General features: G+C 37.2%; 1 protein-coding gene across 20 annotated transcripts in view; it reads right to left on the bottom strand.

Moving 5' to 3' along the window:
- DLG2 (discs large MAGUK scaffold protein 2) overlaps window positions 1-26902 on the bottom strand; it is a 997608-nt gene that overhangs the window by 16359 nt on the left and 954347 nt on the right. For 17 of the 20 annotated variants that reach the window (XM_017819622.1, XM_017819624.1, XM_017819626.1 and 14 more), the window contains 2 exons: window positions 25432-25507; window positions 9177-9222 (listed from right to left, as the gene is read on the bottom strand). In XM_017819622.1, the coding sequence (XP_017675111.1) occupies window positions 9177-9222; window positions 25432-25507 (122 nt within the window). Of the gene's footprint in view, window positions 1-6309; window positions 6352-9176; window positions 9223-10121; window positions 10222-25431; window positions 25508-26902 lie in introns of all 20 variants that reach the window. The other 3 variants (XM_017819639.1, XM_017819640.1, XM_017819641.1) reach the window with 2 other exon arrangements.

The raw sequence follows: 26902 nt of genomic DNA on the forward strand, positions 1-26902 counted from the left end.
GCCAGCACAGATTTTACCTTCTCTTTTGCCCAGTCTCTGGCAGACATGTCTACATGCTAAAGTTGTTGGCACATCCACACTATCAGTAGGGAGAGAAACGAGCCTGTTGTTTTACAGAAATCTCGTAAAGTTGTGACCATACTGAAAGCAAAGAAAAATTCTCCAGCCTACTCAAACTGTGCTGAAGTTTAAGCCTTTGGGAAAGGTTGCATCAAGTAAGGAGAAATTTTGAGGCTGACTGTGATACACAGGGACTTAAAGACAGACATCTTCCTGAGGTAAGCCTCAGTCCCAAGTTCCAGACTCAACATGGAGTGCAAGTATGGGGGAAAGCTGTACTGTTTTCACTATTTTTCTTTTCTGGGAAAAGGACTCAGGAGTTCAAATTTGTAACTGAATAAAATGCTGCCAAGTACTGTCCAGAAAAAGCCCTGTAGGTCCTCAGAGGCTACTATGCATTTTAGCTGTACCAGATAGTATTTTTTAATGATCTCTACTCAGTCAGTACTTTATGGTTTTGAATCAGTCCATAAAGTATTAAGCATAGTGAAGAGCTCTAGAGTCAATCAATAATCGGATTGCTATAACCTTGTGATGGCTTTGAGGTGTGAGACACAGTATGAAATCCATCAGGACACAGGCTCTTATTTATCATTTGCCTAAGCTTCATTTACCACCCACATTAATGGCTTAATTAGCACAGGTTAGCTGTATTGGTCTAGGAAATCTTTGTGGCATTTAACACATAAAACACAAAGAGGAAAAAGCAAAAGACCTTTCTATAGGATTTTGGCAGGATCCCTTGCTTTCAGTAAAATGCCATCAAGTCAAAAAGGAGAAGAAAAGAAAAAAATTAAGAAAAGAGAAGAAAGAAAAAGGAAACTTCCCTAAATGTAATATATTTATGAGTTAAATTATTAGAGGACTTTCACTTTCCAAGGACCACTCCCTGCTTCCCTTTGTTCTTGGTTTGCCTGTTGGTGATTTCTCATGCTTGGGAAGAGAAGAATAACCTGGAGTTTGTTATAACTTATAGCCTCTATGAAATGGGCAGAGAGGTCCTACACAAGCAGGTAAGTTTCACAAGGACTACTAATTTCAAGTTTTTCAAGGGATTTTGTAGGGTTTCAGATGGGTATACCTGAAAGGGCCTCTGTTTTTCCCTTCTGATTAGATGCCAGAGAGTCTGTGAAAGACTCAAAACCAGTTTCAATGTAGACCAGTTTCATGTAACCCATAAAAAGGCCCCATTTCCTATTGTCTTAGCACAGCATCCAGAGCTTCAACAGTGCTGGTGTAACTGCACACATCATTTGGGTAATGGCCTAGGAGAGCTGCTGTGAGCTACCATGGTGCAGCCACCATGTACACAAATGCCCTTCCTCATCAAGTACCTCATCTAGTGGGAATCCAGGGGTTTTGGCATCCTAATAATGTCTGCAAATGAAAAACTCTGTAAAGGGATCTAAGGAGGTGACTAACAGAAAAGTAGTACTAGTGAAGCCAATGAGAGATTATTTATGATTTTAGAAAAATCAAAGAGAATTTTTGGGTTCATTAAAATTTATGGACTAATGGTGGTGGTTACCATCAATACACATACAAAATACTCATAGATGAGCCAAATTAATTTAATTTTTGAGCTCTTGCCTGAATTTTGTTGTTCAGTTGGATCTAAAATCAAAGAAGGCTTATTTTTCTGTCACTATTCATTTAGATTTTGGGCTAATGTCTGAATTACCTGAATTGTACTTGCAAGATCTTGGAGAAATCAATTTCTTGCTCTGTTTCATCTGCACTGGACAGTCAATATCCCAGCCTCTATTTCATTCAAAATCCCTTTCCTGTACCTCTGTTTATATGAATAAACAAGATTTTTGGAAATATATCGATAGCTATGAAAGGCTGGAAATCCAATATATAAAAAGATCATCATAGTCTGAGAATGAACTTATGACTGAGAAGTCATCTATGGGCACTATATGTTTAAGATCAATATAGCTTTGTGGGTATAAAATGAGACTTCAATACTTGTGCCAATTTGAGTATACTTGAATAACTTCATAATTCTGGGAAGCCAATATAAGTGTCCTTATTAATCAGTAGCCTAGCATAATAATCAGGACTACTTCAACCTTGTTCTGAGTCTTCAGATCTCATCAGAAGATTGACTTGCTAATTTGCTGACAGAGAGTAAAAATTTTTGTTTCTAACATTTTTTGTTATTTTTGACTTTTAGTTATGTATTACCTCTCTAGGTAATTGGTGCAATCACAGCCAGTTATACAATTAGGCTAAATAGATGCAGTAATGTGCATGTAATTTTGACAACAGCTGTAAGAACCTTTATTGACCTAAGTGTAAGAGTGTTACAACACATCTGCAGGAGAGAAACTTGAAATTCATGGCCATTGTGAAAATAAGTCTCGCAAAATAAAAACTGATGAGCCCAAGGTAAAAAATTTGTCCTTATAAGCTTGATTTGAAAAAGAAATCACAAAATTTTAAGTTGCAGAGCTCAAAATAAACTTTTAATCATGGCTTGTTTAACTGGTTCAGAGATAAGTAAAAATTGGCTGTATGTGTCCTTATAACAAAAAGTAAAACTTCCTGATAGACCAGAACTTCATATACCACTCTTCAAACTTGGTTTTACTTTTGAGAACAGGAACAAATAAACTAACACAGTTATAGACTTCATAATAGCATGGCCCTGTGATTCAGCAGCAGCTGTGTGGGAACTCAGTCTCTTTAAGATAAGCCAGCATTTGTTCCTGGCTCAAAAATACTTTTTTTATTTATAAAGGGTCAGATTCTACTCTCAAATGTTTCTGCAGTTCCCCCTGAAGTTAATGGACCTCATGGTTATCTGTTGGGCTAAAGAAAATCCCACTCTTGGCTCCAACTCTTTTGTTCACAACAAACCCAGTGCTGAGGGCACTGGCAGAAGAAATCTGGTTTACTTTCTGCAACAGCCTTGTTGCTAAGAAGGGGACAAAGAATTTTCTCTTGAAACCACATAAGAGGACTTTCAATAATATTATTATTACAAAATAAAAAATATCTGAGTTCTGTCAAAAATGATTTTTTAACTCTAGAGACAAAAGCAATCCTTTAGCCAAATAGTCAAATTTTTAAGCAATATGTTTTTCTAAAAAACTATGAACGCATGAGAATATCTCCTAGAAAAAGCCCAGTTGATTTGTAACCCCCCTATTAATCACTGTCCAGGTCACAGCCTGGATATCTCTCAGAAGCCTTTAACATTCCTGGTTTGGAATGGTTCTAGGAATGATCAAGTAGTATAGGTTTTGACACTAGCTACTTTTCACTAAGTGCTCACCATGAGAAGCAAAAGTTAGAGAAATGTTAAAACAATTGCCAGAGATCCACTAGAAAAAATGCAGAACACGTCTCTCTGGACTCCAACCGGCCTGTTTTCACAGAGACAAATATGAAGGTCTGCAGGAAAACACCCAGCAGTTACCAGTCATTTCTTACCAATACGCTTTTTCTTTGATCTGGCCAAGGTGTGAATTGCTGATTTCATAGAACCATAGAATTATTTAGGTTGGAAAGGACAAGTCCAACTCTGTCAAGCCCCATTAAACCCTGACCCTGAGCACATCTTTTAAATCCCTCTAGAGACAGTGACTTAACCACGTCCATGGGCATCCTACTCCAATGTTCAATAACCCTTTCAGTAGAGAAATTTTGTCTACTATCCAATCTAAACATTTCCTGGTGCAACTTGAGGCCATTTCCTCTTCCTGTTGCTTGTTACTTTGGAGAAGAGACTGGCTTCACTTCACTACAACCTCTTTTCAGATGCTACTCATAACATTTGTGCCCCAAACCCTTCTCCAGCTTCACTGCCCTTCTGTGGACATGCTCCAGCATGTCAGTGTCTTTCTCAGAGCAAGGGACCCAGAGCAGAACACAGGATCTGGGGTGTGGCCTCACCAGTGCTGAGTGCTGGGGGACAGTCACTTCCCCTTGTCCTGCTGGCCACACTATTGCTGATATATACCAGGATGCCACTGGCCTTCTTGGCCACCTGGGCACACTGCGGGCTCATATTCAGCCACTGTTGACCAGCACTCTCTTAAGTCCTTTTCTGCCAGGCACCTTTCCAGCCACTCTGCCCCAACTTCCCACAGTTCAGAAAGCAGTGGTGCAGGCAACCTCTTTCCTCTTGCTCATTTGGTGGGGAAACAAATAGAAAAGGGGCATGGGGACAGGCTCACAAAATCATACAAACCCCTTGATTCCTCCAGTTTTCTATTTCTATGCTGCCCATGAATTTTCCATCTTCACTTTTTTTCTCCTCTCATTTCACCAGTGCACAAACTGAGGGCTAGATGAGTTTGCAAGTGAACACACATGATGTCCTTGTGAAACAACTTGTAGTGCCTCACCTTGAACACACAGATTCTCCTCCAGGTGACACCACATCACAGTAAAGAACAACTTTGCAACGTGGCACACGCCCATGAATCCTTAGCAAATAAAATCAGGCCCTTTGGGCACCAGGTCCTGCATTTTTATTGTTATGCCACTTGCACTTGGCATAATCTAAAATTGGCTTCCTCTGCTTCTAAATGGCATATCTGTCTCCACCAGGCAGCAGTTGCTGGACATACCAGTAGTGTTTGGGGAGATCCAGCCAGCAGAATTTAAACTGGATGCTGCTGGGGTGAGACAGGATCTTGTCCAGGTACAAACCACTCTAGAAGGAGAGTGACTGCCATGGGTAGTTGTTACTCCAACACTACTTTTCCTTCCAAGTATCTATGTCGCAGCTAACTTTCCCAAACCATTTCTAGTACCTTTCTTGCACCTGAAAACGTACACTTTGTTTTAAGTTATTACACATCCAGTGAAGAACTGGCTACCTGTCCCGTCTTATGACGAAATTTGGCAACTAGGTTTTGCGGACATGCCCAAAATAACTGGGCTCTCCGATTAAGTCTGCTGTTTGGGACAGTTCATTAGCCTAGATTATCCTCTGGGCTTTTACCCTGAGCTCACCCTGAAATTTACAGACCTGGATGAGATTTGACTCATGCAAACTTTTGAAAATTTAACCTTTTGACTCATTCCTGATTGTAAAGTCAGTCTGCAAAGAGCATCTTATATTTCAAACATAAAATCCCCCTCTCCTCCTAAGTAGAGGATACATTAAAAATAAAATGGTTTAGAATTGGATCTTGGCAATTCAAGTGTCTACTGTTTTCTTGTGACTCTGGCAATTGCTTTCCAAGGAAACCTTTGCAATACAAGAGAATACAAACTAATTTACCATTTCTGAACAGCATAAGGTTAGCTGTTTTACTGAAACAAACCAGTGTTTATCAATAGAGCTCAACTGCTATGCCTTATATCAAGACTAGTAAATATTATGTATGATACCGTTGATTACCTGAATGTATGTGGGTGCTTGGCACAAGTGCTGAGTGACTGGTGGAAAACTTGATTTGTTAAGCAAATGGCTTGAAAAAATGAAACAACTGGGTGATTTTGCAAGCAATCTGTCATTTTAGTTACCTTTTATTACATTTCTTGTAATTTATTTAATGACTTGTTTTTTTTCTGCTTTTCAGAACTTCCAGAAAAATAGCTGTATTGGTTAAATTTATGGGCATTACAAAGAATTACCCAGAACATACAATCTGCTTCTTGGTTATATGATCCTGTGGAGTCGGTAAATCCAATCAAACCACGTTGCAGGGTTGGGATCTCCACCTACAGGGTATCAGTGACATTCAGTGGCAGTGCCTAAGCAGTGAAAGTCTATCTTACTGTTTTTTTAAGACTCCAATATGCATTATGAAATTTGTACTGTCAAAACTACAGGCTCAACGAAAATTCTGGGACTACTTCTTAGCCCTTCATACAGGCATGCAGAAATGCAAGTGAAAATTGTGACCTTGTAGGGTGGATGCCTTTTGCAGATTTGACTACAGCTATGGAATAATTTTACTCTTAAAAGATCACCAAGAAAATTCCCCCTCCCCACTGAAGTAGACCTTTGTCACTAAACTAAATAATTCTGACTACCTAAAGCCAGGTTTAGTTTTACATCCCAGAATACATCACAAATAACAACCTTTCTCCCTTCTCTTATAACGGTTGCTAGTTTTCTTTTACAGCTTTGTACTCAAGATGTGGTTATAAATTTGAATTCCAAGCCATTTGCTCCATCTTTTTAACATTAACAAAAGAGTAGCAAGGAGAGAAACAAAATAAAAGAAACAAACAGAACAAGCAATGCAAAGTAAAAGGACTCTAATGAAAGCAGTAACTTACTGTAGCTACTTTCACTATCGCTGGCATTAGAAGAAACATGTTCTGCAAGAACAGTACAGCAAATTAAAGAACATAACCAAGCACCACAGCACAGCAGAAACTTAAAAGAACTGCCACAGTCATGCAAAGGTAGTTATGCAGAGAGGAAATAAAAACTGTGCAGTGACATCACCTGAAAATGCTCAGATAATTTACAGAGGTAAAATGAAAGCTTTCTCTCTTGTGGCATTTCAGAAAGAGACTATATGTATTAGCTAGTGATATGTGTCATGGCAAAGCTATGTCTTTTCCTGATGAGACAGTAAATGGGGTCTCTTAATAATTTAATTTCAATGTATATTATAGTCAACTTGCATCTCACTGGATGTCTTGAGTAATTTAATAAAATCTGAGTGTCTGTTCATATTATTCTGCACCATCAGTAATGTGCATCGTTAATCATTATTAATGCACTGGAACTATTCCCGCTAAACTTCTGTATCCATCTTTAATCACTGTGCATTATCTTGAAGGGTTAACAAATTAACATGAAAGTTGTTTTTATATCAAATATTGTAACTGTATCTATTTTACCCCGTCCAATTAAAAAAAAAAAGAAAAAAGAAAAAAGAAGACAAATTCAATGACAAAAGTAAGAAAAAAGACATGGAAGAAGTCTTTTTCCAGTCATTGTCTAGCCTCAGAATCTGAATTGGAGTATTAAAACCTTTACTAGACCAGTCTGGATAGGTGAACAGGACTGTAAGAACTATCATAATTGGTCAGTTTTGTGGTTTGTCAAGTCAGGTGTCCTGTTTCTATTATCATACTCTTGAAAGGAAGTGCAATCTATATTATGTAATGTTGCTATTCCATAATTGTGTCAACAGACTATTTATGGTCAGTAAGACCATGCTATATGATCTCCAGGAGTTCTGCAGGACCATATTCAACAGTGGTTTTAATATGGTAGAAATGCTGATTACTTTCCATCTGAAAGATCACTTGACAGTTGAAACTTTTCAGCTGGTCCTCAGGACATTTAGAAGCCAACGGCATAATGGTTATAAAGTTGGGAGCACCCTGAGTTAATGAGAAAGACAGGAACAGCACCAAGACTGCCTAGTCTCTGGAAGGTGCTGCATTTCCCCCATGTACCAATTTAATAGATTAGAGTTCATAGATTGGGAATGATGGGGCTCCTGGAGCAGCAGGAATGAGAGAGGATGATATCTTATAAAAACATTAATGGAAAACCTTGATCTTGGGCCTAGGAAGAAGCTTCAAAAAGTTAAACTTACATTTTGAAGAAAAGAGCATATTGACTTTTGGGCATTTCATAGCAAATTAACAAGTTTTATCTCAAACTAACATGTATACAGGACCCTGAAGAACTTTATTAAAAAAGAACAAATACTCTTCATAGCAAGAACTACCATTAAAAAACATATCTGAGTTGAATATTAATAAAATTTGAATGGGTGGGAATGTCTATAGGTGTGTCACTAATTGAAAACTAGGTGCGATATTAATAGAGGAAATAGAGCCTTAAATAATACTTCTGTGCTACTTTGTCCCATATCAATTTGCAGAATTTAGTTACCTTTTAAATAGTTGAATGTTATGAAGATTTGTCTTTGTAGGGACACAAATAATCAGGAGGGCTATCAGATCAGAAGTATTTTAATTTTCTCTTGCAGGAAAGGATCTGCATTTGTTGCTAATGAGCCGTTATGACACTTAAATGACCCCAGAATGGTTAAAATTCAGGTGGCAGAGACATTTGCTATCTATCACTGACAAAACTAGTCTTGCAGAACTGTTTTTCCTTGTACAAGAGATGAAGCTTTCATCTTTGAATTGTGAGCTACTGCATGGCTTAAAGTTAAACCATTAAAATGTCCCTTCAACAAATCAGTCAGAAACAGAATAATCTCCAAAACTGTGTATGTGGATGTGCATTCCTGCAATTAAAAAGCACATACAAAACAGTAGGTGATGCAGCATTAACATTCACACACATTTTGCTCCAATTACTTGGTGCTTAAGAAAAGGAATAAGAACTGAGGAAGAAGAAGCCAAACACATGCAAGTGGCATTTTTTAAAAATTATTTAGCTCTGGATACAGAATATAATGTAGCTATGTATGCGGAAATCAGCTGCAAATATTTTATTCTATACAGTTTTTCTGGTCTAAATTTCGAGGAAGAAAAATTGTTTCTGAGCAATGATCCGACATGTTACACATTCCGCAATGCCAAGTCTTGAGACAGGATTGCTGCATCAGAAAAAGAAATTGATTAAGGTGTGACAGAGAATAGGTTGCTAATGGTGAAATGGGTCCAAAATTAGCTTTGAAGAACTCATGGTCTTCTCTAGCCTGCAAATGACTTCGTCCATTAATAACAACTACTAATCTAAAATCCAGCAAAGTAACAAACACTCCCATGCAAAAAGCTGAAAATGCAGAAGCAACAGCATAATCAAATTTTCTATTGACCTCATCAGGCTGTGATCATGTTAAAATGTTTAACTTTCCCTTTAGATGGAGAGGGAGGAATTTTTGCCGAAAAGAACAGTCTAGGCAGCAAAACACGTTCTAGGTATGCTACTCTACAGAACTGCCATGATGGGAACAATAACATACTGTCAGAAACAAAAGGTGTTATTACAAAAGAAGTGAAAGTGTCTGCTTGATACACTGTATGTTATTTAATACTGTCATGCAGAACAAAACGATTGAAACATTTTTAATGCATTCACAGCTGGGTAACAAATAAAACTCTATCTTGTGCATGCTAGGAGTGGAGGGTCCTCAGAGAAGATACAGAAGCCAAAACAAAACAAAACAAAAAAGGGTTTACAGTGACCATTCCTGGGAACTTACTCAGAGTCTTTGTTCCATAACCGTCGTCACCTAATCCGGGGATGTCCTGCATGGAAGTCCCCAGAGAGAGCAATGAGAAAGGAAGAACAGCCGCAGAAGAGGAAGGAAGAAGTCAGTGGAGTTGAAATGGATACTACCATGACTGACCATGTTGATTGAGCAATCTGGATCCCTGCCTTTTCTTTCTGAAACAAATTTAGGCCCATGTTCTATGGGAATTCATCTAATGAAAGAGGCAGTGACCATGATACATGCCTTTTGGAGCCGTGAGGAAGAAGGAACAACCAGAAAAATTAAGTTCCAGAAACTATCCTCACTGGGTAAATTTAGGAGAGAACTATCAAGGAAAAAAAGTAAATATCTGGGCTTGAAACTAGCATATATTTTTAATAAGGCTAGTTCCCTATATAATTTAAGTAAGCAGTAAATTCTCATGGAGGTACACATTCCAAGATCTGATTTACTTCTTTAAGCTGTTAGCATAGTTGCTTCATTTAATTTTTAAACTTTCAGTGAAGTTGCCCATGGCAATTTTCTTGTAGAATATCAAAGGCAAAAAAGATACTAGAACAGACCTTTTAAAAAGTAATAGTTTAGTTTAGTATTGTGAAAGAAATCACATTTGCCTTATTTTGAGCCAATTCTGATCTAGGAATACTTCTGAGAAACAAGTTTAGATTTATGACAGGTGCCACAACAACTTTGAGGAGCCACATTTGCACTTCTAAAAATTAAGGTCACTGTTTTATTCTTCTGAAAGTGTTTTTTTCCAGGGATGGAAGGACTAGCTGGATCCAAACTGCAGTCATACATTGGTCACAGTAGTAATACCTCTCCTGCCTACCTATGACAGATATTTGCCTAGATGTGTGGGATACTGGTATCATGCGTGTCACCCATTTTATGTGCTGCTGCATGTGACATCGTCTCCAAGAGGTTACTTACGTTCTGGATCACTTGTTTCCTGCTCACTCTGCTCCTTGCTCTTGTAGAATGGGAATTTTCGTGAAAAGATGAAGTTCTTTTTACGCTTGTCATTGAATGACTGTGAAGGAGAAAAGGCATGGGGCAAAAACAGGGACGTCTAATTGTTGTCACACTCATGCTGACAAAACAACTAGTTTGTAAAAGTGGAGAGAACTGTAGTGACTCAATTCAGTACAAACCAAGTGGCTTACAAATCAGAGGTGGTTGTAGTGAGGTCTGCAGGTTGAAGGCAAAGCCCCTGGAGACCGGATCGATTTGATTCCAGAGGTCTCAAGTCACAGCCTTCAGCTCCTTACTTGGAAACTATCGTGTTTGGCTTGTTCAGATGAAGAGCTGCAGATGGCTCAGCATGCTTTGAGATCAAGCCACCCATGTTTAGTCATAGCAGACTGTGCACAGGATTAATTAACTGGCTGAAAAGAATAGGCCATAAAGTAGAAAACAGAAGCCTTTGATTTGCTTGTAGTATGTGGTTTCAGCCCTGTGCCAATTAAAAATAAAAAAAACCTTTATTGGTAGCTGCTGCTGATTTCGTAATTTTTTTATTTGGCCTCCTCATCAACAGCTTAAGTGTGTTTAAATGTTTTTTTTTGGGCATAGTTAAAAAAATACTTTGTTTTGTTTTATACATATATACTCATTAGGGTCTTCTGTATATACTTTAGTTTTATGTGATTTAGAGATAGAATTCTGCTAATAAGCAGTATTTAATGGCATGTTAAGCAACACATATCTCTTTAATTCTTCAAATGAGGAATGAATACAGAAGAAATTGTGGTTTTTTTACATGATAAACCCTTTGACTTTATAGACAATTGCAAGGTCTCATAGCACTGTACTATGTAAAAGCAGGATATGCCTACTTGGGACATTTATTTCAAATACTAAATAAGGACATAGGGTCTCTCTACAGTCAATTGAAAGAAGTTGGCATTTCTAGAGGGCACCTATGCAGAGCTGCAGATAGTGTTTGTCTGAAGTTATCTGTGTTGTCAGTCAGACAATGTCCTACACTGTCTCTGAACATATACAATGCCCAGACACTGGGCTTTGCAAATGATCACCTCCAACAGAGCAGAGACCTCCTTAAATCATTTAAATGACCAATCTCATGTGTTTGTCATTGCTTGAAATGAATATAACCAGTATTTGTTTCCAGTTCTGAAATGGAATACATTTAGAGTCTCAGAATATAATTTATTTCTTTACATTTTGGAAGCATGGTATAGAATGTGGTTTACAATATGTATTTCTGGAAAATGTGTACCGAAAATCTTCATTAAAATAGTTTTATACTCGTGTCACAAAAGTTTCATGCCACTTTTACATTTCAAGCATATTTAAAGTTTAGTAACTGAAAACAAAGGAAAAAAATGCACATGTAGAATAAATGATCCATGAAAATCTCTCAGAGTATGTAAACATTCAATGTGAAATTAATGTGGAGGTCATGCACAAATAATCCAGACAGCATGCAATTTCAAAACAAAGCAAATATGAAAGAAAGCCAGAGGAAAAAGAAAAAAGCACATGAAGGATTAAAGTAATCTGTGGATGAAAGGAGGACTGACATGCACATTACATCACTTTAATGACCTAAAGGATATAATTAAATTAAAATGTGTTTTTTGTGATAATTTGTTTTATTTTTCTAAAGAAAGGAACTGTAGTATGTTAAAATTGCTGTTTGTGGAAATGTTGTTTGTCACGATTCATCTGAATTTGACATAGGAATACTATTGGCATTACACTTTTAAAGGGAAAAAACTATACATACACAATAACACTTCAAAAAGCAAAGGGGTTTTAAAATGACAATCACTTCATTACAGAATGCCATTTCACTTTGGAATTCAAAAGAATGTTATCAAATTGATAAATAAATATGCTCTGTTTCACAGAGGTTATATGAGAAATAACATATATATATTCTTTTTCAATTTTTCCCCCAACAGTCTAGAGTAAAAACTTCAGAAAGTACATTTTCACCAGAAAAGCATATATTTTTTTCACACTTATGCATGATTTAACAGTATATACCAAATTAGACAGATATACTGTAGTATTATATAAACACTTCCTTCTTTTGCAGTTTCAAATACTGCATTGCTTTTTTAATAAGATATTGTTCCATTTCAATTTGGATGGTCAAAATCTAGCAATTCATAGCAGATGACTACTATGTGCAACTATGTCACTGCATTTACACCTGTAAAAAGCTCTGTTCCTAAAATAAAGCTGACTTTAGTTGTACTAAAACCATAAAAATATATTTATGCATGTGAAAATATTTCTCTACATTAAAAAATGTGTATATTCATGTTAATGACATATACTATCACAGTGTAGTACAGCATTCATCTTTAAAATAAGAAAGAAACTGTAAATACTATAAAACACTAAAATGAGTCTGATTCTGAAAGCTTACAGAAATAACTAGTCCATGGTATTAACTGAATGGGCGTACCAAGTACTTATTTTCTTGTACATTAAGTGCATGTGTCTTCCCAAGACACCAAAGACAGGAGCCTTGATTTTGGTTTTGTATCCAATATAAATGGGATTAAACTCAGGCTGACGGTCTCTACCCTACGGATATGAAATCCTGCAGACACTCAGCAAAATGCTTCTTACAGATATCACAATTTATATCTCTAATGTATAGAGACAAGGGGCTTGGCAAAGAGAGAAGAGGGAGCCATACAGGATAAAACCATGTTTCTATTGCACACACGGTGTTAATTCTAGATTTTACTCCATTGGTGGAGGAGTAGAGACCGACATTGAGTGCACATTTTCTTTTTTAAGGAAGGATCATGCATATGAAGAATTGTGGCAAGGTTAAATTGCAAAATTCAGATGCATATACGAGAAATTTTATTCCTATAGGATGGAAAATTCGAGGCCTGTCTAATACTCTGAAGCCATGGGCTCCCTATTTTTCTGGAAAGCTGTGAAGTAGATGTAGGATAAATGAGACAGAGATATTTGCCTACATCTCTCTGTTCGATGGAGAAGTTGCATGCGACTGGAATTCAAATTGTGATAGCAAGCTTGGCTTGATTCAACAGCATTTATGCAGGCAGAGTTTCTGAGTCAGTGAAAAAGGGCCTTAAAATGGATTCCCATACAAGTCACAAGTTTGTTGCCAAGAATGATGTACAAACCTGTGATGGCAAATGACTCGGGCATTTCACTGGCAGTGAAACACCTGTACAACAGATTACTTTCATATGTCACTGCCATCAGTTCACACAGATTACCACTAATCTAGGAGCTGACATTAGTAGGCACTTTAAACAGACAAGGGCTGAAGACTAAAAGGCAAATGAAATTTTCAAGGACTGTTTGGCAACAAAACAGTGACATAATTCATAACATTTGAACTGTGATGAAAGTGAGTTTCTTCTCAGAAAAAAAGTAGAGAAAAGCTTTCACTGGTGAACTGGCTTGAATTCTTGTTTGATACTACTTAGGCATAGACTCTATTTTGAAGAATCCAAGGAAAATAATCGTGATGCGCACTCTTGCTTGACCAAGTATCCCCGGATATCCCCAGTTATGTAAGCCTGAGTTGCACATACCAACCTTCCCTGGTTGTGACAGACATTAAACCACTGTGTGTTTCTTCTTCTCAAGAACTCAATTCAGTACTTTTTTGTGTCAATGTTGGTTTTGTATTTTAAGTGCTTTTCCCTAGGCACAGCAGCCATATATATGTTACTCATCAGCTCACAGGATAGTGGTCTTTAAAAAAAATTTTCATGTAACATTAAATAAACAATCCAATTTCAAAAGTTGCTTTGTAGTGGTAAACATCACAGAAAACAGTGAGTGTCTTGTTGCACCATACTGAAATAGGCATCTATATTGTTGTTTCCTTTGAGCTTCTTTGCAAATTGTTTTTAAATGTGCTCTTGACAGAGGTTGTCCTCTTTATGCTTTGCAGAAGAGCCTAATATCTTTGGGAAAGATTTCTTGTGGTTCTCTAACAGCAACTCTGTCTTCTAAAAGCCAATAAACTCCCAACTACTTTGGGAATGCTTTCTTTTGCTATTTCACTCAACCAATGCTAATCCTCAGTCATGAGCTGGGAAGCAGTGTTCAGGGATCACCTGAGAGAAAGCTGTTCCAGAGTACTGGCTGTGAAATTTTTTTTTTGCAGGGTGTAGATGAATTTCACATATCATCTATTTTTAGGCTGGTTTGAGCTATGTTTTAACCTAGTTTCTATGTCACATGATTATATATGTCAGTTTTGTTCTGAGATTGGTCCAGCAGCGTATATGAGAAATTAATTTTACTGCTTCTCGTCTGCCATGTGTTTTTTTAATTCTTCTTTAATACTTGGTTTTGGCCTAAATTAAATGAAAACCCTTACTTACACAGCATTCTGTAAAAATATACAAAATTTATTATCAACAGTGTGTCTCTGCAATCCTTTTCTCTATACTTAATTGACACCTTTTGCATTGGGGACATTCTTTTACTCATTTGAATACTGACTTTAATAAAGCTTTGGGCACTCAAACACTGTTAAACCTCTACATTTTAGATCTCTCCCATCGTACCAAAAAGTTACACTGACACCAGAAAGCAAGCTTTTGGACTGTAACAGATTCTCAGTGTTATTTCTCCTTCCAAACATATCTGTTTTTACAGTGGGCTTTTTCACCTGGCAATACCAAGCACATGATGAATTTGAAGTTGCCAGAACATGGAGGACATGGGTCAAAACACACTTTGGCACATTCTGCCTCATTGTCCCATCTGCAATACAAGGACCATGGCAGTGTCCTCCTAAAGTCACTTTGGGGGGACCAAGACTACACTATGACCTGGTGGATACTATTGATCAGGCCATGATAGTTTCTTTTATTAAGAATGAAGTATACTGAGGTTAAATGACTTGACAAGTCTAGAGGAAAGCCAACACGACTGAGCAATTCTTGCTTTCCTGGTGTAACCATAAACTTGGCCAAGGACTGGGTTCACACACAGAAAGCACTCCTGCATGCAGACATGCAGAAGCTAAGCTAAGGAGTTGATAGTGGCAACTCTAAGCCTGTTTGTGTGGTGACCACAGTATATTCTTTAAGATGTAGATCTTTCATTCACAGTCTGAACACACAGATATATGGTGGCAAGCAACACTTGCCAACTTTCCTATGTCTTTTTATGAGATGGAAGGGGAAGAACATACCTATTCTGTTAAGTTCAGCCTTAAATTTTCTTAGATACTTCAAGCAATTGGGAAAAGTAATGCCTGGGCTACAGTCATTCCTTATTGAATTTTTACATGATGATCTCTTTTGATAAGTGAGAACAAACTGGGTGAGAAGGAGCTCAGATGAAGATAACTGCTTGATTAGTTTTTCCATGAAGCTGCAGGGAGATTTGGGTATTGGCAATTGAAAATGAAAATGTACAATACTGATTAAAAGCTTCATGCTGTATAGCTTCTCCAGAAAAGGGTAGTGTGGCTTAGTATTCATGAGTAGGAATTTTAATAATCTTTTTCTAAGACTGACTTATTGCCACTTGTCTGCCAGCAACTCAATTTTAATTCCTAACAAAACAACAGTTAAAAACAACACAAACTACCAGGGGTACAGAAGGATGAATAGACTTTCAAGAAAGAATGCAAAAGCAATTCTGTAAACATGTATTTAAATTGGTGCAAGGTATGAAGGGAGTACTCATATGTGCTAACTTGGATGGTATTGTTGTTAGCAAGATTAAAACGCCAACATAAAAACTTGCATAGGTGACAGCCAAGGTCATTTACATGTATCTGAAGGTTGTACACAAAGATGGTGGGAAGGAATTGTTCAAACAGAAGCACTGAAATTAATAGCGTGAAAATAAGACAGCTCCTTGACAGTGAAATCAATTTGGATGTAGAATAATCTGCCCCAAGAGAAGTGGAAAAGCCTAGATCATTTTTTCACATTTAAAACAAATCTGCTAGTCTTAAGTACTGTGGGGAATAACACTGCAATGCCTGAAGAAAAAGGGGTGGTGAAAGAAAAAGAGCTAAACGACAAGCCTCTCCTAGCTCTATTATCCATGTTTCTGTGATGAGATGCTCACAGACCCAGAATCACGGAGATGTGCTGCAGTCCAGTGCAGGCTTAGACCTAGCCAAGCTCACTGCAGCCACATGGGCAGTGTGAAGGCCTTTCTCTCCTTCCTCAAGTCTTTAACTGGAGTCAGAAAATGTATTGGATGTTTGGCAATGTTGTCCCAAATGTTCCTCTACTCTGTTCAATATTTTTTGCCAAAAAGTAACTTTCCCTGTTAGAGCTGATGTATGTAATCAGCTACTGATCCCAATAACAAATCTTCATGCATGTGAACCTGTCTCAGCACCCTTTATGCAACAACAATGTCAAAAGAGGCCCAGAGATCAACAGTAGCACTAGTGTGCACTTGGTAAAGTTTTAGGACTGTCTGATCACCAGCCCAGACCCACAGGTTTTCCTACAGTATTCTGTAGGAAAATCCTTTATCCACTTGATCTTAATTCCTCACTTCTGATCTGCTATTTTCTTAAGTCTTTTTCATAACTCTGATTTCCATTGACTGCTGGTGTTTCTTTAGGTTTTAATATGAAATTGAGGGGTTTGGTCTCTATGCAGTCTTTTGAATTAATTTCATTAATAAGTAAAGACACAGAAGGTGTTAGTTATCTGCGCTATTAAAAAAACCACCAGATTGCTCCTTTATCACTGTTTTTTGTGGAATCATTTATGCAATCAAATGCTGTACACTTGTGCAAGTGCAAACTACTGCATTAAATGGACCATTGCATAAAAATAAGTTGCATAAAGATCTTTGTTATTCTTATTTTGTGAAGTAGGAGTGGAGAAAGATTTAAAATATCTACATGCTTTCAAATTACGGAAAGATAATTGGATAAGATAAACTTTTGAATTTCTCTTTTGAGTTAAAGGAAGAGTGTTTGCACTTGTAGGTGACTGGTGTAGCAGGCTGAATTACGGCAAGGGTCTGGCTCAGGATTCACCTCAGTGAATCTTACCAGGTTAATGGTTTTCAGTTAAAGCATTGATTTATTTAGTCCTTACAGTCAACATTATAATAAATAAAGGCATGGGTAAATAAACCCAAAGTCAGTCTCCGAGAGACTAGTTTGAGGTCTGCATAGGAACTGAAGCTGCTGCATCTTCCCGTAATGCATCTCACATGACCAGTCTCACAGGCAGGATATCAAGTCAGATGGACTTTGTCTTTGACCCAGGCTGGCAGTTCCTGTGTCCCTGTAATCTTCCAAACATGGCCTGTGAGTTGCTAAGATAATCATCACTGAGATGCTTAAATTTAAGTGAACCGCAAATAAACATGTGAAATATAGAGCACGTATCTTCTGGATGAGTGTTAATGCTTAACTCCGCACTTCTGGAACTTTGTGTAAAATCTTACTAGAAGAAAACCTTGTTCTCTTTCTAATTCTTTGACAATCTATTGCCAATACTATAAATTTTTCTTTTCAACCAATTTTTTAGAAGAAAAGCCAAGTATTTATGGCATTATCTATACATACATGCAAATTTCCTACCATTTAATTCAGGATATTGGACAGCAAGTTATAAAATTAGCACACACACGAAGTTTAACTCAGCAAAAATTTCTGCTGAAACAGTTTAGAAGAAAAACAATTAACTCCCAGCTCTAAACTTTGGTATTTTACCTATGCTAGTAAATTTTCACCCTGTTATATTTAATCTGTGACCGATTTAAACATTGCATTCTATATCTTCATGTCAGTGACTCCCCTAAGCATTCTCTTACTTAAGCAGGGATGGCACAAACTTCTTCTGGGATAGAAAACACAGATACTATACTCCTTAATAGGAGGAGGCCACCTATAATATTATCCTATAAATGAAACTCCACACAATTCTCAGGATGAAAAAACTGTAAAATCTAAAAAATACATGTATTTGTATTGCTCATTAATTGAAAAAATTACTCTATTAGTATTTTCTTTGACTGACAAGCTTGCAACAGACAGAAATATTTTTCATCACCTGAATAAATTCAATGACAAATCCTTTATTTCTCACAGTTTCTACTCTATTTCATTATGCTTACAAATTGCAGATATTTAGAATTTGTACTCCTCAATAAAATAAAAAATGGAAAACAGACCCACAGGTTTTCTAATTTAGTATGTTTTTCAATTTGAAAGAAGTTCTTTCAAATACTCTACTTCTACTGGATTTTTCAAAGAAAGCTATATTTCTTCACTTCAGCTGAGTAAAAGCCTCAAATTTGACATTATTTTTCACAATTTCAAGAACTATTTCACCTTTCTAAAAAAGTAGATTCCTTAAGGCATACCAGTTCCCTGCCAGAGTCAACACTGCTACCATGACATAAATTAAAACTGAAGACTCACTTGTTTTCCTTTATTTTTGACTGTGACCTAGGACCAAGATGCATTATTATTAAATTACTGCATGTCTTTGTGGAGTGTCTCAAGATATCCTGGAGCAATGAGTAACTGCAGAGTTAAGTTTTCCTGGCTATGTGCTGTTTTATCATTTGAATTTCATTTGATTACTTCAGCACATGAGTGAAGTTGATGCTGATGACAGCAGTATTTCTAATCTACCTTGGAGAAATGCTGAGCAAAAAATGTTCAGCTCAAGGGGAATGGTCAGGGCAGTCCAATAATGCAGGGTCAGATCAATTCAATAATGCAGCCAGTATCTACTGCTTGCCACCATGCTATCACGAAGCATGAAGACAGAGCCGGGGAGGATGTGAAAATGCATGAAAGGGCGAAGGCAGCTGGAAAAATGAGATCCAGCTTTTCCTCCGATATGGGGAGAAGTTGTCTTCTCCCAGAAACAAGCTGTTCCACAAACAGGAACAATGCTGAGATCTGATTCTTCCATGACACCTAATGCTACCCTCATTTTGGAGGTCTTACAGCCTTTGACAGAACTTAAATCCAACAGAGATAAAATCACAGTCATAGAATATCCTGCATTGGAAGTGACCCACAAGGATCATCAAATCCAACTCCTGACCCTGCACAGGACCATCCCCAAGAATCACACCATGTGCCTGAGAGTGTTGTCCAAACACTTCTTGAACTCTGTTGGGCTTGGTGCTGTGACCATTTCTCTAGGGAGCCTGTTCCAGTGTCCAGCCACCCTCTGAGTGAAGAACCTTTCCCTGACATTGAACCTAAACCTTCCCTGACACAACTTAAGGCCATTCTCTCAGGTCCTGTCACTGGTAACCACAGGGAAGAGATTAATGCCTGTCCCTCTGCTTCCCACTGTGAGGAAGTTGTACACTATGATGAGGTCTCCCCTCTGTCTCTCTCAGAAAGATGACACCATAAATGACAGACTGGGTGTTACCAGGCTCTCCGAATTTGCAGCTTTTTGAATGTACTCAGATTGTGTATTTTCTTCTATTTTTGCCCCAGTAACAAACACTTTAGGAAATCCATTCATCGTGTCAAATATCTTTAGCAAAGAAGTGCAACAAAAAGATGGTTAAAATCCACTGCAAATGTGGAAAACTTTTAGATTAGAGACTACAGAACTACTCCATAAAAGTGGTGAAGCTTTATACTTAGAAAACTTAAGCCTAGTAAAACACTGATGTTAGAAAAAATCTTCATTAGACAGAGAGAGAGTATAGACAATCTAATACACTGCTATGTTTTCTGAGAATCAAGGATTCAATTGAGATTAAGGCCTATTTCTCTGCGTTGATACACCCAGATCTGCCATGGTGAACCACTAGCACAGTCTCTGTACCTGAGACCAGGACAGGTGTGACTGCAGGTTCTGGTCTGTGACAACGAAGACAAATAATCCAGTCTCCGTATACATGCATAGAAGAAGAAATAACAACAGACTTAAACTGCAGCATTTTAACAATTTTGAATGATGACGAGAGTGAAGCACCGAAGGGCTGTTTGGGAAGAATATGAAATATCTGCTGTGGCAGGTCTTTAAGCAGAGATTAGACAAATCTGGGAGACAGGAGGAAGTCATAGAAGACAGGGTAGGGGTTAGATTTGGTGGCCACCTGAGTTTCCTACAGACCATTTTTGCTCTGATTTGATGACTAAGGGTGAAAATATAATAATTTTTTAGAGCATAAATTGTTTGGAAATAGGTGGGGTTTTTTTTTGTTGTTTGGTTGGTTTTTTTTCCTCCCCCCCCGAAATAGTTAATAAACGGTCAAAAGGGTCCTATGTCAGTCACTGGATTTCAGCACTTGGAGGACAGGTGCATTAAGTATGCAGAGAGTTTTGTTTACTCCACAATACAGATTTTGCTACCTCAGTCAAGTTTTGCTTTTTCCTTTTGTATCTCAGTGCAGTGTTGCTAGAATGACAACAAAGCAAGAGGACGACCTCACATTGCAGGCAGGGCTGTGATATCTGTAAACAGAATCTGCTCATAAGAAATATTATTAAATGCTATCAAGCTTCTGACTGTCATAATAAATGCATTCGGAGGCATTTGAAGAGTCTGGCTGAGTGTGATGTAGGTGATCCGACTGAAATATGAAAAGAACTTAGGATGACAAACTAAGTGAATAGAAAAAAACCCTAATGGGTAGTGATGGAGCAATATGGCGTGGGTCACAGCTCAGGACCTGCACTGCTGATAAGCAGCAGAGCTGCTGGGAGGGATTTTGGAGGAATGGAGAGTTCCTTTTCTTGGCAGGCACCTCATCCATTTGGCACCCTGCTGAGCAGCCTTACCAGGGCAGGCACCCATCTGGAAATGCTGCCCAGTAAACATGGGCTGAATACCCTCCTGAACCCTGACACACACATTAAAAATTGAGAGATTGTGCGAGACATGACTTTCATTTTTTTGGGAAATGAAATTGGGTATTTGTCCATAAGACAATATTGTGGAGTCACTGGCCAAATAAAGTGTGAAATGAAAAGGTACGTGGTATCAAAAACCAGTTCTCTGTATAAAATCAAGTTTTACTTAAACATTATGTTTCCAGATATTCAAACACTTCTCTGGAAACAGGCAACATCCATGAATATTAGTAAAAGTGAGATGTTGCTAAAGATCTTTCAAAGAGCTATGGTTTTGACTGTAAAAATATTTTCAAGAGGTAGTCAAGGAAGTGTATATGATCTGACAGGGAGAAAAGCAAAAGGTGCTATTTTTGTCTCTTGAAAGACCTGTTATAATTACAGCAGTTAAGAAAAAAGCAGATTACTGGCTCATCTCTTTTCACTCTGTAATATTTTCATCATTTGACACTCTTTTTGATTCAGTAAAAAGTCTGAAAAGCGCACAAAACCTGTGGGTTTTAGGATTAGGAGAGGAAAGGCTACTTTTATTCAGTCTGAAGCTTATGGTAGGGAGTCACCAAGAATTCAGTATGCTGCTTTGGCAGATATATAACCTAGGTCACAGCTACTCATATGTTCTGATCCTTTTGGTGCAAAGGTGAGCATCAGAAGATACTTGGGATATGATCTTGAGATCAACATAGCATAAAACATACTTTTAAATTAATTAAGTTTGTGCTTACATAATTTCTGTAGCTTCCTCCAGGATAAATATCAGACATAAACCTTTGGGCCGTTCTATTTTCCATTGATTATCCATAGACCAGTAATCCCCAAAGACTGAGATAATAAATGCTTAGGAAATCATTACTGTATTTAACAATGAGAAAAGCTGCTGAAGATCGCTACAACAATTATATGAATGAAGCTAGAGGCTGAATTTGGTCAATACAACAAAAGCACAACCTTTGCTTGGTGAAATGAAGCTGTTTATACCAGTATTTGTATTCTTTTCCTTACAACAGAGGTGTTAACATCTGTAATTGGTTTGATATTTTTAAAAATGCTAATAGGACCTAGATTTGGATGATGTCTCTGAACCTGAAAAAATAAGTTTCTTTTGGTCAAAATCATTTCTTTTGGTCAAAATAAACAGAATATGAAACAAAAATAGCCTGACTGGGTTAAGCTGGAGATCCAGTTAGCCCAGTAGCTGTTTCTGAAGTCTAATAGCAGATGTTTAAATGGAAAAGTAGAAGAAACATGATCCTTCCCTGTTTATAACCTCTCTGCTTCTTGAAATCAGATGTTAAAAGATGCCACTGGTTCCATTGCTTGCTAATGTATCTAATTCCTTTTTATTTTATTCCTATTTATTTTTATACAACGTCCTGTAATAATGAGCATCAGAATTTAATTATTGCATGGAAAGGTACTATCCATTGCCTTATTTAAACCTGAGATCAGAAGGTTTCTCTGGATCTCCCTAACTGTGATTCACATTCACTGTTTTTGTATCCACTCTGATTTTGTAGACTTTAATTTCACAAGCCATGGTTTGGAGGAGTCAAATAAAACAAACCTAAAGTGATATAAATATTCTAAACCACATTTTTAAGAAGTGCTGAGCTAATTTTCTAGATGAAGTAATGCCCCCAAGTTTGGCCTTTGAAAAGATTATCCTTTGGCTCTCCCTGCTAATAGGTTTGTCAACTGTGTTGCTGAGCATTCTTAACACCTTTTCAGTGCTGATCAACTACAAATGTCACACTATGCATAATACTTTGTATCTTATCGCTGGATTTGGGATTAAAAATAGGTATAAACAGATGAAAATGCATAAGAATTTATAAACCCGTAGAATAACTAGATATTTTCTACTTTAAAATCAGAGTTATTGCAAAGAAATTGTGGTACTACATCAGGAAACCTTTGCTGTATGTTATTAGCTTTTGAACATTACTTTTATAGGGGAAGAAAGGACTTGGGACCAGTGGAGTGATTCAGGTAAAATTGCAAGAGGGTAACACTTTTACCTGTGCAAACCCCCCAAGGATTCTCTATATTCAGTTAAGTTTTGGTTCTTTTTAAAAATGCTTATATGCACATCTCCTGGCCAAATTTAGGAATATCCCATGAAAAGTCTTCTCTCAGTTTCATCTTTAGAGTAAACTAAGACAGTTCCACTTGCCCACACAGTCATGAACGTGTGAACCAAAGGTGCCACAGACACACATAAACTCATTCCTATCTGAATTTTGATTTTAATTTCGAAACGAAAGAGTTTTCCTGGGCCTACTGCAGCCCTGTTTATTTGGGCTGAATTGCTTCCAGATTAAAGAAAAAAAAAAGGGGATAAAAAAATAAAGCATAGGCAGTTTATACCACTTCTTTTTGAACACTGAAAGACCAAATGGAAATGCTGACCCCTGAAATGAACATACATGTATATTCAAATATGTACTCAAACATTTTATGTGTTGATGCTTAATTTAAGAGTGAATTCTCCTTTTCTTTTTGCTCTTTCAATCACAGGCCTCCATTATCTTTTCCCAAAACTTTTGAAATTGTAGGACTTCATATGTATATATATATATATATATATATATATATATATGTATTTTCTTTTTTAGCAAGCACTAAAATAGAAAGCTTGGTCCCAAAAGGGTACAATGGTTTTGGTCTATAATTATACAATTTCCTAAACACTGAAACAAACAATGACATTGAGTGGCTGGAATATTAATGCTACACTGATGATAAAAATGGAAAAACTATTTGGGGAATCAAGAGCTAATTAAATTCTTGACAGACTCGCAGGAATAAGGACCATTAGTTATATGAATGAATTATTCCCCTGAGGCTTTGATTATGTACAGGAAACAGACATTTAACAAGTGATTTTATTGGCAATATAAAACTTATTATCTCCCCAAATAAGTGACAACATTAATTTACAGGGTTGCAAAGCACGGTCATTTCAAACTGAAAAACAGAATTCTGAGTCCTGAAGAAATGCAATGAGATGAATCAGTTCTTTCTTAATACATTTTGTTATGTATTTTATACAAAAGTTATCTGCATGTGCAAATAATATTCAGAGGCTGAAGACTGATTCCGTGTGCCTTATAAGTCTGTAAAACTGGTTTCAATCAGTGCAATTGCAAATGAATTCAGGAACTATTCTGTAGAGCAGTAGGAGGGAAGTATTTGAAGGTCTGAAATATTATTTTGCTGGCATATAGAGGCTTGGAAACTACTGCCCTAGGAACTGTGTGTTCATAGCAAGAGGAAATTCTTACCCTGTTAATCTGTCTGAAAGGATGGAATAAACAGGGATAAAGAAATTATTCATTATAGAGGGAAAGTGAAGCAAGAAGAGATCGAGTATTTCAAACTATGCAAAGGCCACAGCAACAGAAGGTCTTGAAGGGACCTGCTGAACCACTTGGTTCTTTCCCTTGCTAGCACCTACTTATGACCATGTCCTCTCATCACGCGGTTTTGGCCCTGTCCTGTTTTTTTTCAACCAAACAGGACTTTTTCCTGATGGTTTCTGAATCTCTGTCTCATAGTTTGCTCACAGAAGCCCTTAGCTGTAAATCCCATGCATGCCAACTGGACTGTTTTCAAAAATAAATCCCTGCAAATGTCAAGTATTTACTACTGCTACAATTGCAAGCTACACTTCTGCAGAAAAATATACCTTGACAGTCAGGACTGTGGGCATTTCTCATGCTGTAATGCTTGCTAGCCAGATGGCAACACATAGGATATTGGACATCAGGCTAGTGAGAACTGCTGACTGTTGGGTACAATCACAGCAATGCTGTGGAGTGGTGACAGCAGGAATGCTGTTCTGTGCAGGCACCGCTGGTGGAAGGGAACTCTCATTTTTTGTGTTGGTTTGCCACTGTGCCTGCTGTGAAACACACTAGTGTTCAATGTCTGTCACAACTGTCAAAGCAGAACATCCAAACCCTAAATTTTTGCATCTGGGACTTCTTAACTTTCAGCCCTTGATTTGAGATTTAACAGCTTTTGAAGCCAGGGAATTTACACTTCTGACCCTATTTCATTGAACGGTTATCCATCTGCATTAATTTTTCAAGTCTTTTCTTCCCTATCCCTCATTTAACTAAAATCACAGCTATCACAGAATGCTCTTAATTTTTTTAGTATCTTCCCATTAGGAGGCATTGTCATTCAGTATTATTATAAAAAGAATAATTGAATATTTAAAAGATTATATATTATATATATAAATATACAGCTTATTAGAATATATAAAATAATTTTATATATATATTAATCTCCTGTCTATATTTCGCTATTCTGTAGGTCTTTGTTGCAACAACCTAAATATTCCTTATGATGCTAAAATTTTCTCTACACTGAAACTTATAAAACACTTGCAAAGTGCAATGTCAAAAGGTTTCACTATTTACCTACCCCTTTTGCATCAATTACACCAGGTTTTGCATTGAATTTCACCGTCTTCAAGCGTGCACGCTCCTTTCTTTCAACTCTGGAAATAAGAAAACACAAACGAAGAAACACATGTTGATTATATCAGCATTTTGTATGATATCTTTGATATCTGCTCTCTCAAGACTTACTATACATAAAGCAAGCATTTAAAGCAAATTTCATAAATTAAAAAGAGAGGTCTCTTCCTCAGCCAAGCACCAGTTTTCTGGTAAACACAGGACTGGGTTTGAGGAGCCTTGGCTGCCCTGCACCAGCAGAACAGCACTGCCTCCTAACACACACGGGAGTGTGGGAAAAGCGTGCCAGGGACAGATTTACTCTCTCTAATTTATGCTGTTCAAAAATGAGGCAAAATTTAGAGTTCTTCTATGGTCGGAGGAATGAAACAAGGACAGAGAGAGAATGAGCTGTGCACCTTAGTGCACTTCACGGTGGAGTAAATTTTAAATCGTACAAATAATGTAAAGTGAATGCCACAATTCACTTGAATATAAGGCTAGTCATGTCCTTACCTTGATTAATATGGACATTACTGTAAAAGTGACATCTCCTAACTTTGCAAGATCATCTACAGAATCTATCACCTGACTCAAGCAAAAAATCTGATAATCCACTGGCTCAAGTAAAAAAATCCAATCATCTACCTGAAATTGAAATTCTAGCCGTATTTGTCTAAATTGGCAATTGCTCTAGGAAATCTAAGTTGAATCTTGCAAAGCCAGCTTATAAGAGGTCAATATTGTGTTTTTATTGGACAACAAATAGTTGAGAAAAAAGTGAGATTTGTTATATCCTCCAAAGTGGTCCTCATATGGCCCTCTTCTAACTTTCACAGTTTCCCACAAATGTCAACAGAATACATTCCTGCTAATCTTTTGGTTTCTAAGTCTGGGTAGTAAGAATACATAGTTTCTGATAATTATTTTTAAAAATAAAAATTCATGGGTTTTGATAGAATGATAATCAACACAACATGTTTCTTTCTGTCTGAGTAGGCTTATATATGTCCTACTGAAAAACAGTGAATGTTGGTTACTATAGCTACAGTTTAAATTTAGATTAAATGCATTTCTCTGTACATGTGGAATATTCACATGGAAATAGCTCAAATGCAGCTTTCAAACTCAATCTATGTTATTAAAAAGCCATGAACAGTCTCAAACTAAAATTAGCAGATAAAGTCCCTTGGTAGTACCGGTAAAAATGAAGACTTGAGGCTGTGTAATTGCCTAAATAGGATGGATACCTTCTGAGGAAATAATTAGCACAAATGAACACAATATTCTACTTATGAATCTGTGTTAACATTTAAACTCATTCCAGCCCTGCCTAACTTCCTAAAACATCTGTTTTTAACTATTTCTTATTCATTGCATAAAAGTACAAAGATCAGTGTCTACAGAGCCATAGTGTTGTCCACTCTCTTATATGG

The sequence above is a fragment of the Lepidothrix coronata genome, unplaced genomic scaffold (assembly GCF_001604755.1).
Source record: "Lepidothrix coronata isolate B3197 unplaced genomic scaffold, Lepidothrix_coronata-1.0 Scaffold76, whole genome shotgun sequence".
NCBI lineage: Eukaryota > Metazoa > Chordata > Aves > Passeriformes > Pipridae > Lepidothrix > Lepidothrix coronata.